This window comes from Ambystoma mexicanum, chromosome 4p (genome assembly GCF_040938575.1).
Source record: "Ambystoma mexicanum isolate Mex_15411 chromosome 4p, UKY_AmexF1_1, whole genome shotgun sequence".
NCBI classification, from domain to species: Eukaryota; Metazoa; Chordata; class Amphibia; order Caudata; family Ambystomatidae; genus Ambystoma; species Ambystoma mexicanum.
The window spans coordinates 472,412,886-472,430,632 of record NC_090927.1 but is presented as its reverse complement, the minus strand read 5'-3'; the positions used below and the strand labels follow the sequence as shown (position 1 = coordinate 472,430,632).

General features: G+C 44.9%; 1 protein-coding gene across 3 annotated transcripts in view; it reads left to right on the top strand.

Moving 5' to 3' along the window:
* Window positions 1-17,747, top strand: part of ASAP2 (ArfGAP with SH3 domain, ankyrin repeat and PH domain 2) — a 2,176,645-nt gene that overhangs the window by 534,329 nt on the left and 1,624,569 nt on the right. For all 3 annotated transcript variants that reach the window (XM_069606005.1, XM_069606004.1, XM_069606003.1), the window contains exon 6: window positions 1-130. In XM_069606005.1, coding sequence (XP_069462106.1) covers window positions 1-130 — 130 coding nt within the window. The remainder of the gene's footprint in view (window positions 131-17,747) is intronic.

The window sequence follows — 17,747 nt, the reverse complement described above, 5'->3', positions numbered from 1 at the left end:
TACAAAAATAGAAAAAGAGAAAAAGGAGCATGCAAAGCTGCATGGAATGATCCGTACTGAAATAAGTGGGGCAGAAATTGCAGAAGAAATGGAGAAGGAAAGGAGATTCTTTCAGCTGCAGATGTGTGAGGTAAGATGGCACGAAAGGTAAATATATGTATTTGCTATTGTATAGTTTTAAAGGTCTGTTACAGAAGAACATCATAGCACTCTTCTTTATGTGGTACATTGTTCTTAGAATGAACACTTTGTATATTTTTATTGTGCCGCACACACTTCATATATATGCAGGACGCCTGGCAAGCAGCCCGGGTCAGTCAGACCAAGGATCTGTTCAGTGAACAGCAGGAGATGCCCATCTCTTTGCCCACTATTGGGGCAAAAAAGACTAATTTGAATTTTAGTATGGAGATAACCTTGCTTAAAAACATTGAAAAGCTGCGAAAGAAAGAAATCTCAAAATGGTGGGAGGAGCATTCTTTGCAGAATTATGTGGACATTGGACGTGTACCACGAGGACTGCGTATTATGACAATGCCATACTTTGAGGACCAAGATCCTCTTATGCTTCAAGAGTGGGGTGAAGCCAGTAAAGGTTGTTCTGCTCATTTCCTTACCATTCTGGTTAAATATGCTAAATCAGATCGAGCTATGGCACTTGAAGAACTGGAAAAGAAAAACTGAACTCAGTAAGGTTTCTAGTACTGAGGAAGGCAAAAAATTACGCATCAAAATCAATGAGGCGTTGCTTGCATATGAAGAAGAAATCAAACAGCGAAAACATCGTAAGTTTATTAGGGTCAAATTGGATTACGAGACGGGAAGGATTTTTACCTTCGCAAGACGATTTGATTCATTGTGGAAAAATCTTGCTATCCAGCCTGTATCCACTGGACCTGGTAATCTTGGCACTATTTCGTCTGAAGCATATGTTTCAGCTTCTGAGAATGAGGAGCCTGTAGCAAAGCTGAATTTTTTAGACGAAATGCGGCTATTATGCCAAGATGGGAAGAATCAAAAACATGGCAGAGGTCGAGGCAAGGGAAGAGTTAAAGGAAGAGGACAGAAATCGCAAACAGGAATACAACTCGCTGGGGCCGGCGTGGGAAACGGCTCAGGGGCGAATCAAGAGAGCAGATCAATGCACTCTGGAGCCAAAAATAAACGATACCATGAAGCTCTGTCAAATCATTAATCTGTCCTCTCACGTTCTTACTAAGCCTCAGATTTCGGTCCTTTCCCTGGGTCTCAATTTTTGTCCTACCAAGACTTTCGACTGTGTTCAAGCACGCTTAGATTTAGACAAATGTCTTCGTAGGATCAAACTCAAGAAATGTTTCTGTATAAATCCTACCGTAACCAAGCCTTCCATACCTCGTACTGGTCGCACTGACAACCTCATTTCAGACATTCCATCACTCATGGATCTAGCCTGTCTTGAAGATACCCAGTTTGACTCTGCGAATGTCGACTTTACTGATTTCGACATTAACCCCAACTGGGATGTACATAAAAGGCTTAAAGATTAATCTAAATTCAATCCGCAGTTTACAGTGGGTGGATGTATTGAAGCTTTCTACGATCTATGTGACAACGACCTAAGAAAACTACGGAAAAGAACTGTCAGTACTAAACAGAACCTCACTGCCTCACAACTTCTGGCCGTTCGTGAATTACAAAATGTATCGAACATTGTAATCAAGCAGGCAGATAAGGGGTCTAATATCGTGATTCAAGATAGTCCATTATGTCACCGAGACCAATCGTCAATTAAGGGACCGACTGTGTTATGGCTTATTATCCAAAAACCCTTTTGGAGATATACAATCTGAACTCATCAGTCTTTCCACTAAGTGGGCCGACATTGGACTCATCGTGGATGATTTAGTCAAATTTCTTGTCCCATCCTGCCATACTGTACCCACCATTTATTTTTTACCCAAGACACACAAATCTGTTACCCATCCACCTGGGAGACCTATTGTTACGTTATGTGGTTCGCTTCTTGAGCACTTGGCACAGTTTATTGATGAGGCCCTGTTTCCTTTTGTTTCGGTTTAGCCCTCTTATTTGCAGGACACTAAGGACTTTCTGCAACACATTACCAATACACCATGGGAGGATGGGCTTCTTTTGGCTACTCTTGATGTTGTTTCCCTTTACCCCTCTACTGATCACCAGGTGGGAATGGGAGCTTGCAAATACTTTTTGGATACTCGTTCACTCAATCACTATGACCATAGCTCGATGATCTTGGAGATGTTGTTTTTCTGCCTGACGAACAATGTTTTTTTATTTGAGGGTGCCTTTTATCGATAAGTAAGGGGTACTGCCATAGGCAGTACCTTTGCCCCGTCGTACGCCAATTTGATGATGGGATGGTGGGAGGCTACTTTTTTATGTGACTTGCTCGCATCCAGTTTTCCTACCCAAATCGTCGCCTGGTAGCGATACATCGATGTTTTTATAATTTGGAAAGGGACAGAAATGGACTGGCAGTTGTTTGTGAAAAGCATTAATACCAACACTGCTAATTTTCGTTTTACAGAATGCCACAGCACTACTGAAATTATCTATCTCGATGTAGTTGTGACTCTTGAAAATTCTAGCTTTCACATAGCATTGCATAAAAAAACCTCCAATACTGGTTTACCCTTGCATGCCACCAGCTGCCATCCTGTGTCACGCAAAAGAAGTATTCCCTATGGCGAATTTATTCGTTACCGTAGGAATTGTACTGACTTGGCATGTTTCGATTATCATTGCGCCCAGGCAGCCATTGACTTTCTGAAGCAAGGTTATGAAAGCAGAACTATAGAAATGGCCTATATGAAGGCCTGTGGATTGTGTAGGGATAAACTGTTGTATGACATCAAGTCCGATAAGATCATCATTGATAATGAACCCTGACTTATTGTTTCTTTTGATAATGCCTCCAACTATGTTCGTAGGATCATTGAACGACATTGGCGTGTTTTAACTTTGGACAAAGATTTATGCCCTTTGTTTTCCAAACGTCCCACTATCACTTACAAAAGAGTACCCTCGTTGAGAGACAAGCTAGTTTCCAGCTTCTTGTCGCCCATTGACAAAAGTCCCTCTCGGACCAACTGGCTGGCGGTCTCTCCCATTGGTTTTACCAAATGTTCTAAATGTAAAGCCTGTGCTCATGCCATTATCTGCAAATCTGTTATACATCCGGTTACCAAATGTAACCAGACCTTCAAGTAATCGATGAATTGTGACACCGCATTTGTTTACCTACTCTTGTGTCCCTGCATGAAGTGGTATGTCGGGAGATAAGCAAAAGGTGAATGACCAGTGTATATACACGCTCTCCCTTAAAGTTTCAAAGCTAAGTTGATTATTTCAAAGTTAGAACAGAGCCGTTGAGTTAAGAAACAAATGTTTAGTTTCAATAGCCAAAATCCATCTTGAATATATGGTCCAATATACTGGCGAAAACATCCATTGCAGGTTGGAAGTGTTTATTATATGAAAAGCTCAGCCGACACGTGTTTCGACAATGATGTAATTTTCAAGGCATGGAATGGTAATTATGTACAGTGAATCGAAAATTTGATAATGACAAAATAATTTATCCGTGCATACTGCTGGTCGTATGCATAATTATTTTGTCATTATCAAATTTTCGACTCACTGTACATAATTACCATTCCATGCCTTGAAAATTACATCATTGTCGAAACACGTGTCGGCTGAGCTTTTCATATAATAAACACTTCCAACCTGCAATGGATGTTTTCGCCAGTATATTGGACCATATATTCAAGATGGATTTTGGCTATTGAAACTAAACATTTTTTTCTTAACTCAACGGCTCTGTTCTAACTTTGAAATAATCAACTTAGCGTTGAAACTTTAAGGGAGAGCGTGTATATGCACTGGTCATTCACCTTTTGCTTATGTTCTGTACATGCTGGGTACAAACAGACCTGCCCATTTTATGACCAGAATATGCAGCTGGATCCCCTGCAGTTCTAAGTAGATTTGTGTCTAGCGCACGCACCGGGCTTTGGTCTGTTAGCAAGCTCTAATTGAGGATCTTGCAGCATCTTAGGGCGATCAAAAATTCTGACCCCGCGTACCCCATGGCCAAGCACTTCAGACAGGAACATGATAACGATTTGAATTTGCTTAAGTTTTTTGCGGTGGCACACATTCCAATTCATCCTAGGGGAGGAGACTGTGTCTTAAAGTCGAGACGACTGGAAACAAGATTTATTCTGGACTTCGATACTAAGTTTCCCAATGGTCATAACCTTGATGAGGAGCTATACACGTTCTTGGGCACCTAAGCTGGATTTGTATACATATACATATATATTCTTTTCTTCTCTTTCTGATGCTTTTTGATTTTCTTTGTTGCGTAGGTGCCTCCATTTGGCATATCTCCTTTTTTGTTTTTTTTATCTTTGGCTTGATTGCATTACAATTCAATTTTATTTTATTTATGGTCCTTGTATTTATCTTTAGACTTATTTGGTCTAATTCTTGGGTTGCCGTAGTCACAATTCTGCAGGAAATGAGCTCTGTGTTATTTATTTTGATTATATCTTTGTAGTCCTTTGTTCTGCTAACTTCTGTCATCTTTGCTGTTGTTATCCAGTTCTGTCCTATCGTCATCCTTAGGCTTCCTTTCTCCTTTCTTTTATTCATTTCTTTATTCATTTATGTATTCTGATTTTTGTACATTGTGATGAGTTGCTGTGCTCTTCGTTTAGCTATATGTCCTGGGAATCTATTGGCTATTTTGCCATTACAACTGTATTTTTTGGTAAACGTATTATATTTGCCGATGTATTCATCTAATTGCTGCCATTTTGTCAGCACTCTGGATGTGCTCTCTGGACAGACTTGTATTTTGCCTTATTGCACATGCATATGCTGCCATCCTTGCCTTGCATATTTGCACATATAGATGCTGCTATTCTTGTTTACGTTCGCACTTTGTCCTCCAATGGCTAGAGATGTATTTTGCAATTTTGCACATGTAGATGCTGATACTCTGGTTTTGTATATTTGCACATGTATATGCTGCTTTTTTTGCATGCACTTGCACTTTATTCTATCAATTACATGTGGTAGAACTGCATGCTGCTTGGATGCGTAGTTATTATTTATATGTACTAGCTGCTTCATTATTTTTATCCTAATATGAGGTTGTGCAATGGCGGTCTTAAACTTTCAATCTACAGCCGCTCATGCATTCCTATTTACTTAATTTTGTGTGGAAGCTCTATCCAACGAATTTTATGTACATGATGACTAGTCTATTCAGACATATAAATTGAACTGGGTTTTTAAGTGGAACTGTAGATGCGTATGCTGTATACTATGTGTTCCAGTCCATACTCCCTTGCCCTTCAATTATTCATTTGCAATTGTTTTCATTTTGTGCACTATGCACTATATTGACCTTTTCCTTTTCCATGGGACCCAATTTGGTTCCCATTGCTGGCACTAGTTGCCTATTCATTCCAATATGGCTGCCACATATTCCACACTCCGTACGAACGCACCATTTCAGTTCCACTGACACAGCCAAAGGGCTACATTTTTCAGTTGATATTGTGCTCTGGTCCTTCTTTCCTTTGTGACCAAGCGCTCAGTTGAGCGTGAAACGTGTTGTTTGCAGGTCGTGCCCACGGGCGTCCTGCCTCTGTTGTTGCTGCTGCCACCCCGGCCGTGTTATTTTTGTGTTACTTTTGTCAATTTATCAAAATCATCAATCTTTCCCTTTTGTGAGCTCCGCATCTTTTTTATATTTTATGTTGCTACCTTGCTCGTGGAGAGTGCGCCCTTTCTTTTCCTCTTTTTCTTTTGAGAATATATAATATATATATATATTTTACTTTCATAAGCGAAATGGTTGGTTTATGTACGTGTACTTTATTTAGAACAGTGTTTTTCTTTTTTTGGTATATTTGTGTATTGTACACCTCATTATACATATACCAGCATACTCACAGCATCAATCATTATTGCTTATGTTATTTCATACCACTACACAAAACCCCAATCAGTAGAATCCAGTAACCATGCTGTGGTGTCATGTTATTGGTTTCAATAATCTTTTCTCACAGTCTTTTAATTGTTTCTATTACTCACACGTAGTGCACTTTTGGAATTTCTAACTTAAGTTCCCACAATGGAACGTTTCACACATGTTTCAATTCTCCTTGCTAGTAGATGCAATCCTTTTGGACTCTTAGCATGCTTGTAAAAAGGAAGCTTTAAACATTGGTTTATATTTTCTCGGAATACCCATCTGTTGGTTACATTATGAACTCCTTGGGGCTCTAGGTTGGCATTCAGATAAGCCACCTTGGAGTTCTCGCAAAGGATCCCCACTCTAGTGATCTTCTGTATTCTAATCTATCCTAGCATATTGCCCACTTGGTTTTACCCTCCTCTCGCAGCATCTCACTAGGAGTCCTTCAAACAAAGGGTCTTGTCACTTCTCCCCAGGGGAGAGCCCTTCGCTGTGAGGCTAGGGAGGTGAGGCTGCCACCCAATAGTTCGCCTAAGGGTGGTGGAAAGCGGGACCTCACAGGGAGACAATCCCCTCATAGGGATAAGGGCTCACGTTTTGTGAAGTAACTGCCTATCCCCTTTTCCCTTGGGATCAAGTCCCTGTCAGAAATCCCTGTTAACAATACGGTCTGTTATGGTAATGTCTCTTCCATCTTTGATACACAAATTAATATGACCCAGACGAAGAAGAGCCAAAAAAACCTGCAGAGTAAGAACAGGTTGCCCTATCCATAGTACTGAGAATATTTGGCTCCAAGGAAGTATAAAGGTTATCTCAACAACAGTAAAGAAGGACTTTGACTTTATGCTGAGGAGGATCCAGGCACAGGAAATAAAGAACGAGAAAGGACTGGTAAGTAGAGCAGCCAGCGTGAAGCCAGTCCAAACCTGGGAACACGAAGCTGCAAGAAGGCTGATTCCCACTGGTGGCGACATCATGAACGATCGGCAGGGCACTGCGGTAGAAGCTTTGGTGGCGTAACCTTGGGGAGGTGGACTGTGTGGTCCTGCCACTACGCCAGAGCCTTGTTACCCAAGTCTCTGCGGAGCTGCATGGACGAAGCGGGGAACCGAGTGAAGGAAGCAGTAAGTGCTGAAGCAACGCGAGTCAGCCGATCATCGCCCTTAGGAAGAACCGGCGATGGAATCCTGACACAAAGCTCCAAAAGGTCTTCCTCTTAGCCCTCTTTGTGTGGGCTCATATAAAACAGAAAAGCCATCTACAACCAGGGTATCTAGCATGAGTGTCTCTTGTAAGCAAATCATGTCGCCCTTTATCACGAGAGGAATCTGGTACAAATATTTCTTTTAGACCCCATTAAAACTGAATTGTGCTCACCAAATTTTTTATCAATTGAGAATAAAGCCCTACTTTTACCACATCTACCCATCTAAAGTCAAGAAAAAATATATTGGCGATACGGGTAGGACCCATTAACCTTAAACATACGTTTAGGAGATTTGTAAGATAGGGGCGTGGCCAGCGGACTGATGAAGCTATGATCCCGCTCAGCTCCTGTGGCTGCCCAACACTAATCCTGCTAATTTTCCCGATTTATTGATGCAACTTGGATAAGAAACTCACCGGGTGCATCGGAATTCCCTGTGAGTTGACAGTGCATTTCTGACAAGAAACAGTGTCTGTAACCCGGTTTGGGCCCCCGCAGCTCCGTTGGGGAAAGCATGGGCGGCTGATGTGAAGATGGCCGCCACCCGCTTAGCTCGAATAAGGGCTGCTGCTCGGCCCAGCTGCACCATCCCACCCGGTCCATCCGGCAACTGGCAGCACAGAGGGACAAGAAAACAGGAGAGAAGGTTCGAGCACAGGGTGAGGGTGTGATCGGAGATGCCCACTCTGAGCGGGCTGGAGGATCCTTGGTGCTGTTAAGTGACCTCAATTCAGCACTCCAACTAAGTCAATGCCAAGTCTGGGATGCCCAAGGGAAGCCCTTATTTATATATACTTATGACAAGTTCATGGATCTGGATGATAAACCCTTGTATAACGCCCCTCTCTTTGAATCCCCCTGACCTCACTGAGCCAAGAAGTAGATTTGTTTTGCAAATGAAAAGATTTATTTGAAAATTAAACAATATGTATATATATCACACTTTTATAAATAAATTAATATTTGATCGCACACTTATGAATATGACAGTGATCAACAATGGAAAATATTACACTAGCACACCTTGGTAATCACTTAGGAGTTGGTATAGAAAGGATAAGGTAGCTGAGAATGCTTTTATGGTTTCAAGGAAAAACAATGAGAGAAAGAATGCAACACAGAAATAAACTGATATGGTTTCAACAAGAGAGAATATAATCACTTTTCCCCTTGTGGCAATTCACTCCCCCCTATGCAGTATAAAGAGATGGAAGGAGAGCACACCATTTTCAGGAATACCATCAAATGCAATACCAATTCAGTTCCCCCCTAGCAAGCTTAGAGCACAGGGATGATTTTAACACAGGCAAAAATACTTTAAATGTGATTTGCAAAGAAATGAAAATATGCTTAAAATGATTTTAATTCCCTATAGGAGATTCAGGGTAGGTGACAGCTACTTTGAATTAGTTCAGGTCAACACTAGCAATGATTCATGAGGGATTATCAGGTTGAAAACGAATTTCAGCAATGCAAAGCAAAAGACAGCTATTTTTGACAGGTGAAGAAGTTTGAGCTAGTTTTCAATTTGCGGCACTTTTTCCGAGTGCTTCAAGCGCGATTACGGAAAAACTACAAGGAGGCTGTTAGGCTCGTTGGAAAGCTTAGATTCTTAGCTTTAAATTGGAAGTTAAATCTCGTTCCTAGCACATACGGATCAAAAGATACTGACAATTTTGTGGAGGTAGATTTTCAGAAATGAAATAATGATTCTGAATGGCAAATGACACTTTCACAGCTTTAAAATCACACAATGAACACGTGATTTCAAATGCAGTTCTAGGCAGATTGAATTGGATGGGATAAGCTTATTTTAAACTAATAGATGACTATGCACAGTTCTGGCTGGGTACTCGCACTATAAATTTGAAATAGGCCGTCAAGATCTGGTCAGGATTGCTGCGGTTCTCGCGCCACGGGACAGTCTTTGGCACTGGTTCTGGTCACAGCGATGTGGTCTGGGTCTGGTCTGCGGTTCTGGATCTCTGGTTCTGGTCTCGGCACTGCACAGCGGTCTGGATACAGCTCTGCTTTCTGAGTTCTGGCACAGGGTTCTAGCCAGAATCAAACAGCTCGCCCGGCTGTTGAATAGTTTGGTTAGGTGGCTGGATTCTGAGTCCTGCTGAGAAGGATTCAGCTTTTGGACTAGGTCTCTCTGCTGCAAGTTCTTAAGTCTGGATTTTAAGTTCTGTTTCTGGAGTCTTCTGGATATTGTCTGGTCCGGCAAAATGCTTCGCAAGAAATCAGTTTGAAGTGGAAAGTGAATGTCTCCACCTGGGTCTAAATGACTCCTTTTATGTCTTTTGAAAGTGGGTGGGAAGGCTGACTTTCTATGCCCAACCCTCTGAGGATCCTGATAGTTTAGAGAATCTGCCGTCCTCTGATTGGGGAAGAAAATGAAGTGTTATCGTGATGAGGTAGGTTTATGGGTCAGAGAATCCTCCCCTTGTCAATTTGCACACAAATCTATTTTTGATCCAAATACATAATGATCTATGTACAACTTTTCTAATATTATATTGTTATTGTTATTGTTATTTTGCACTTATATAGCGCCTTATATACCATTGGTATGGTCTGAAGGCGCTTGTAGGTTGAACGCCCTTGGGAACCGAAGTTCAGATCAGTAGAGAGAGTAGGGAGAGTCAAAAGGTGCGTGTGAGCACCGGGTATGTGTGCAGCTCGTGCGGTACTCGTGTAATAGCTGTTTCTTAGCGGTAGGTGTGGTGGTTGAGAGATCAGGAGAATGTGTTCGTTCTGGCCGGATTTATCCTGAACGGATGTGGCTGCGTTAGGCCTGAGGAAAACGCCTGGCTGGGGGTGTGGAACCAGCAGTGATTACATAGAATGATGTGGAGTAAGCGGCGGAATGTTGGTATGAGAACAGTTATACCGAATGGTGTCATAGTATCTCTGTGTTCTAGTTGAGTGGTGATGTAAGGAGAGAGTAAGCATGGTGGTGTGGTATGATCGGTTATATGCTCTTTCACTGAGCACACTTCTAATTGCAACTTTCCCAGAGAGGGTACTGGGCGCACTTCTAAATACAGTTTTCCACAGAGAGGCTATTGGGCACACTTCTAGATTCAGTTTACTAGAGGCTATTGGGCACACTTATAAATGAAACTTTCCAGAGTGTCTTTAGGATACAGTTCTATAGTCAACTTTCACAGATGCTATTGGGGACACTTCTAAATTCAACTTCACAGAGTGACTATTGGGAACACTTCTAAATTCAACTTCACAGAGCGACTATTGGGAACACTTCTAAATTCAACTTTACAGAGCGTCTATTGGATACACTTCTATAATCAACTTTCACAGAGGGTATTGGTTGCACTTCTAAATGCAACCTTCACAGCGATGCTATTGGGCGCAATTCTAAATTCAATTTTCTACGTAGTGGATTCTGGGCGTACTATTAAGTCAATTTTCAGAGAGGGTGTTGGGAACACTTCTAAATTCAATTTAATAGAGAGACTATTGGGCACACTTCTAAATGCAACTTTCCAGAGTGTCTATAGGATACATTTCAATAGTCAACTTTCATAGATGCAATTGGGAACACTTCTAAATTCAACTTTACAGAGCGTCTATTGGGCGCTTGTATGAAGTTTTTGGTTACCTTTGCAGTAAAGTACATTTCAGATACAGCATAACACAAAAGATACGATATAGCAGGACTATACAAGGAAACATTACAATAGTATATACACATGTGCAAGAGGGCAACAGTGATAAATATATACACATGTCAAAATTGGTCATCCAGGTTGTTAGAGTAAGGTTACAATAATGTAGATACAATTAAAACAGGTCTTGGAATTGTATGTCAGCGGCCGTTGGAGTGTAGCCAAATGTTTGGCAATGGTGTTGAATGAATGGAAGGACAGTGAAGCTCTTAAAGTGTCCGGAATAGAGTTCCGGAGTTGAGCTTGGTCAACGATTTCTCCTAAAAGTATTCGTCATACATTGTGACCCATTGTACATGTGTATCATAGATTTGATTGTATCTGAGCTGTCCAATGTTATGATGCATCCACGGCAAACCAAGAGGCTTCTGGCAGCTTGCAATCTCTGCCCTGGAAGGTAAGCTTTGCCGACAGTTCCCAGTACGTCCGGCACTCTCATCAATACGGCTTAGCTTCAGTTCGCACCCAGTCATGAATTGCCTAATGCCATTAGCCCCATAACGTAATCTGCTAGCAACTTACCTACCTGACTGACCCTTGCATATCTGTTGTATCCCCCACACCTTGAGGCGTGGCCGGCCAGACTATGTACCTACCAGATTAACCCTGCATATTTGTGTAACTTTATGCACCACAAGTACCATCTGTAGGCTGCTACCCATTTAAGTCCCTACCGCTTTCTTGACTTTGGCTATGCACTCCAACTGTGTCCTGGAATCAGTCACTGTATGAGGCGTGGCTGTGTAGACTATGCATCTACCGTGGCTTTTGAATCACATGTACTTGTTTTCCCACTATAGCTCCCTGTCCCATCAGGCATAGCTGTGTCCGCCTACTGTAGCCCCCTATCCCATCAGGCATGGCTGTGTCTGGACTATACATTTAGCTTAACTCTGAATCACATGTATAGGTTTGCCTACTGTAGCACCCCCCGTCCCCTGCCCCATGAGGTGTGGCTGTGTAGGACTATGCATCTACACTGACATTTGCACCTACCTTAACACTTTACTTCTCAAGCATCACATGTACATTGTAGTGAACAGGAGGGCACACACGTTGCACTTATTGTAACTAGCGCCTGATGGTGCCAGTGGGTTTGGTGCGCTGCTATAAATATTAAAAACAGATGGAGTGGACGGAATGTCCAGTTAACATATTTTCTGTAGCCCCAAATCATCCGATCCCTGTCTTTGTGAGATGTCGTGTCCACTTCTGACAGAATTCTGCCCTTTTATCCAGAACACAACCTCTAAACTTTTCCAGAATTTACACAAACATGCGCAAGGAATATGGGCATCAGATGATAGTGTCAGATTTTTAACATACAGACATTTGGAGTAATACCCTATTTTCCGCTACTACCTCCTCCCCCAGAACATACCACAGAGTCCTAATACCTCTTAAAATGTGCACAGAAAAATCACAGGAATAAATGATATTATATAATTTTGACAATTTCGTACTATGAATTATCCATCTTTTTAAAATTATGCTCTGGCCCAGAGGGGTGTGGTTTCCCAAAGCACATGGTGGAATTTCTGGTTTGTCCACTTCCTCCAAGCTCAATTTGCTCACAGAGGCACTGCTCCTCCCAGTTTCTTCCAAGAGGAAGCCATTTACGACCCCTTGATTAGCATTTGCCTGAGCCAAGGAAAGCTCATTGTTCTGTTTCCTGCAGCCCCAGGTACCCCACCCCTAATTCAATCAGAGAGGTGTGATCTCCTTTTGGTGGGGGCAGCAGAATGCAGGCCAGGCCTGTGAATGCAGTTGCTGGGCAAGTTTCAACTCCTGTTGGGGGTAGTTGTCAGGCAGAATTCAATCTCTTTAAGCCAGGCTTCAGCTAAATGTCACTTTTGTTCCAGTTTTCTTCATTCAAATCAAACTTACAATTTTTACACATGCAGCTTGAACGCTGATTCTAAGTTCAAAACTATGACATTTAAACAGTTGCAAGCTATGTGACACTCAAAAGTAGGTCACTCATTTATTTTGAACATTTCGATTTTAGTGGTTTTAAATCCCATTTCACTTAAGCTGCTGACATCCACAACTCAGCCAGTTTTGTTATAAACATTGTTTTAGGCTCTTCATCTTTCCAGATTTTGTATGCACACAAAACTACATTCTGCCAGATGTCTGCTGGTGTTCAGTGAGATTTTTGAATATCTTGCAATGTTTAAAATAGGCATTTTTAGCTTGCATTTCAGAGAAACAAATGTGATTTCAAAGCGCTTTTTGAGCTAACGGGCACTGCTGTTTTTCCTTTGGCACCACGTTTCACTCATGGCGCTTCTGGCCCATCACGCTCGCACTGGTGGGTGGCAGGTTAGGCGACCATTTTGGTGTGCGCAAATCTGCGCGGTTTTCATGGATTCTGGCGCAAATGTGGGCTTTTCGGCCATCTTGGATTTTCTAAGCCCACATCACCAAATGTTGCAGCATAATAACTTGAACGTGGGTCAAGCACCTGACAGTGCCGGGGGACTGGCCCGACTTGAGGCAAGCTCATTATTCGCCCCAACATACTCCCCTCCGTGAGGAGAGGACAGTGAGCAGCCTGTGCCCAGGGACACAGTGGCACAGAGAGGAATTACCTGAGCACAGAACAGGGCAAGAAATAGGAGAACGAGCACCAGAGCGAGGGGTGCAGTGCTCCCTGGGCGGTGGACACACAGCAATAAGTCCAGCAGTGGGCTGCTTCCCCTCTATTGACGCAGTGCCCCAGCAAATGAGAAAACAGTAGCCCTTCTTCACGAACGGGCACGCAGGCAGTCTGACTGATTACTGGATATAGGAAGTGCTCTGGAGTTGCACCTGGTCTACTCAAGCAAGATACTCCCCAACCCCCCCCCCCCCACACCCAACTGATATGAAAAACCAACACTCTATGAAGGATAAGTGCCCGGAGACACTGACTCTAACTGGCCCGGGGGTGATGGTGGAGTGGGACAAGAGACCGTGAGCGAGGTTGTGGACCAGGGACAACCACCAGGGCAGTGAGCACTCAACAGCAGTGCAACAAGGGCGACCCAGCGAGAAGCTGCACTATTGGCAAACAAGACCTGATGGCGTTGGGAGCAGCAGAACCCTCCCTGAACCGGTGACAATTACAGCGGGTGGAGACCACAGTGAGATGGAAGTGGTGGTGGGGGGGCAGCGGCCGAGGAGGAAAATGCTTGGTGTACCCCAATCAAGTGAGACACTATGGTCAAGGACAAGCTCAGGAAGGGGCGGGGGCTACAGCATAAAATGGACCAATACCCAGTGAGTGGCCCACCCTGCACCTCAACCTACACCCTGCCAGATGAGGCCACCGAAAGGGACATGGAGGAACCCCAGCTCTCCCTCAAAGACATTATGGGGGCCATTGTGGAATCCAGAACTGCGCTGGAGGTCAGATTAGATGGGCTCACGTCAGAGGTGTCTTTGTGCAGCTTTCCACATGGGTCGGGGAGGCAGAGCAATGCATCTTGGATTCGGAGGACGCGGTGTGGCTCCTGGAAAAAGACTGCAGTGTCCCCGAAGCTCATGCACCTGGAGCAGAGGGCGGAAGTCAGTGAGGAAAGATCCAGACGCAACAACCTATGGATCCTCGGGATGACTGCGAAAGGAGGAGGGCCCAAGCATTGAACTTTTCCTGGGGAAATGGCCGGGGGATCGATTTGCCCCAAAAAAACTGTCCAAGTTCTTTTCTATTGAAAGGGCACCTGGATCCCTAATGGTCGCCCTGTTCCCGGGGCCCTGCCGCGCACCATTATAGCCCAGCTTCTAAGTTAGAGACCGAGACGCTGTGCTGCAAATGACAATGGCATTCGGCCCAATTAACCTACAACAGTAACAAGATCAGACTCTTCCCGCCCTACACCAGGGAAGTACAGAAGGCCCGTCAATCCTTCGACGCTGTCAAGGGGAAGCTGGCGTCTGTTGGAGTCAAGTACGCCCTCTTCTTCCCGGCGCTGCTAAAGGTGTATCGTGAGGGGAAAGTCCACATGCTACATGAAACCCGGATCCTCCCGAGCTCAGGCCCTAGACCTTTGAAAGAGACACTTGGCACAGCGGTGGTGGGGGTGGCATCCCCGCTTATGTTTGACTCAAACAAGCAGAGCGGTCCAATGCGGCAGCAGGCAGGATATGTAGCGGGGGCCCCGGCTGAACATGCAACACTTTGCTGAAACAAACCTGATCCAGCGGTGCAGTGCCTAGTAAGGGATTGCATCTCAACATGGGTGGCGGGCAGAGAGCGGGGGCATGCAGGGACTAACGGATGCGCAAACCGTACGTAGTTGACAAGGTTTGCCCATTTGACAAAGGAATGGGGCGACAGGTGCTTCTGGTTGGGGGGGATTTATGGGAGGGTGGGGAGGGGGGAGTTGGACAGTTTGGGTGGGTTGGTGCCATTAGTTCACCAGCAGTGTGTGTGGGCCCAAAAGGTCACACTGGTTTTAGTGTTTGGTTTAATTACTAGATCACCCTGCTTTAGTCACCCTGAAGGGGTGAGATGGGAGATAGATCACAGGGTTCACAGGACACTTCGGGTGGCGGGAAGATGGGGAAGAAGGGGTCGGGTACTGGCATTCAAGATGCAACTTTTCGGGACTAATGGCACATGACTGGGTGGTGTCTCTGACGAGGAATGTCAATGGGTTAGGCTCCAGCATTAAACAAAGGCTGGTACTTAAGTTCCTTAACAGACACTCACCAGACATAGCCCTCCGGACGGAAAAGCACTTGGTTGGCACAGAGTTTTTGAAAAGGTCCAACTACGCACTGGCCTACCATGCCGGGTTCTGGAAAGGGGCGAGAGGGACATTAGCTCTAATACATAAAAGGGTACATTTCAACATGCGGGGGATTCGGGCGGACCCAAGAGGGCGATTTGTGGTAGTAACTGTGCAACTGTGGGAAAACAGATTGGACATCATGGCTGTGTAAGCACCCTCACCCCCTCACGCTTGAGCTGCTGAATGACCTCCAAGAGACAATAATCATTGACCAAGTGGACATGTGGGTGCTGGGGGGGGGGGACTTCAATGAGGTTATAGACATGAGCATAGAAGGAACACACAGAAACAGAAACCCTGCCCTTCCGACCAAGCTACATTCCTTTATGAATGCATTGGGGCTGGTGGGCGTATGGAGGGCATGCATTGCACAGGATAAATTATTTCTTTGTCCCTCAGGGCATGCTACACCGGTTGCTGTCCGCGACATTTCTGGCCAGGGCATCTTGGATCATTCTCCTCTACTCTGAGATCAAAAGTGGGCGGACAAAGTCTGGAGCGTTTTGCACCTTAACATATACTTCATGGACATGCCTGAAGTATTGGAGGGGATATCCTTTAAGACGATGGATTACTTCACCTTAAACGAGGGTTCAGTTGACAACCCGGTCACGCTGTGGGAGGGCTACAAGGCGGTGCTTCTTGGGGAGGCTCAAAGCCAGCAATTCTCCTGGAAAATAGGAGGCTGAGTCACTTGTGGTGAGGAGGGAGGAGTAGTTACTGGAATCAGGGTCCGGGGCTTGACGGGAAGCTCTATTCGCTTTGCAGGAAGCCCTGAGGAATGTGGCCCTGGAAAATGCCTAGAACGGCCCACTGGGCGGTGTGCAGCCATATTCACGAGTCTGGGGATAAGGCAGGGGAAACTTTGGCCTGGTTGGAAAGGCAGGACAGGTTTAAGGGATATGTACGGGTTATACAGTACACAAGGGAGGGATGTTGACGGAGGACATTGCTGGGGCATTTGCGTCCTTTTATGAGGTGCTATACTGCCCCCCGTTGGCGGGGTCCATAGTAGATGGGCCAATTATCCTTGACACGATAGTGATCACCCGTCTCTCGGAGCAGCAGATGCTGGGATCTCTATTCTGAGATCAGAGGAGAGGAGGTGGCGGCAGCACTTTGCCAGCTTCAATCTGGCAAGACCCCGGGACCGAATGGTTTCCCGGTGGAAACTTGGAAGCGACTGGGAGAGTCAGTTGCAGGGCCCATGCACTGCATTTTTATACAAAGCAAACAGAATGGATACCCCCCGCCCCGGAACTCAGGAAGGCATGTAGCGTGGTGCTGCCCAAGCCCGGAAAACCACCAGATCTGTGCCTCCTACAGGCCGATATCACAAACTAATGGGGAGACTCCCTAATACACCCAGATCAATGCGGATTTATGCCCTCTAGATCCACGTGGATGAACCTGCGCAGGGTGCAGTTTGCCATCAGTCAGGGCTCGGTGATATCGGACCACATGGCCATGGGTGGGGGGGAGGGGCGGTTTCGCTCTATGCAGATGATCTTATCTTTTACATGGGCAATCCTGTCACCTCCTGCCTAGCGGTGATACACATACTATCAGAATATCATGGGTTTTGCAAATCATGCATTTCGTACTGGGGATGCAGGGGTGTCCCCCACACCCTTGCTCATTATATTGTGAGCATGGGTTGCTGGGGGTGTCCCCCGCAGCCATCCCAAAAAATAAAAAGGCGCCTGCGGCGCCGGTTCCAGATCACAGAAGTGAAAGGGAACAGGCGTTGGGTTGTAAGTAGGGTTGTGGTGTGGGTGTGTTGGGGGGGGGGGGGGTGTGAGGGCAGGGGCCAAGTTGTAAATGTTCTAGGGAGAAAAGACAGAAGATTATTTCGGAAAAATAATCTTAGGTTTTTTTCTCCCTCGAATATTTGGATCACAGGCTTTCAACCCTGATCCCTTTACGATGCTGACGCTCCCAAGGTTCCTGTATGTCCTCCAGAACGCCCCGTTCCACGTCCCCAAGGTGGTCTTTACATCCACCAATAGAATTCTCTGGGCATTGCTCTGGGGGTGGGGGGAACGACA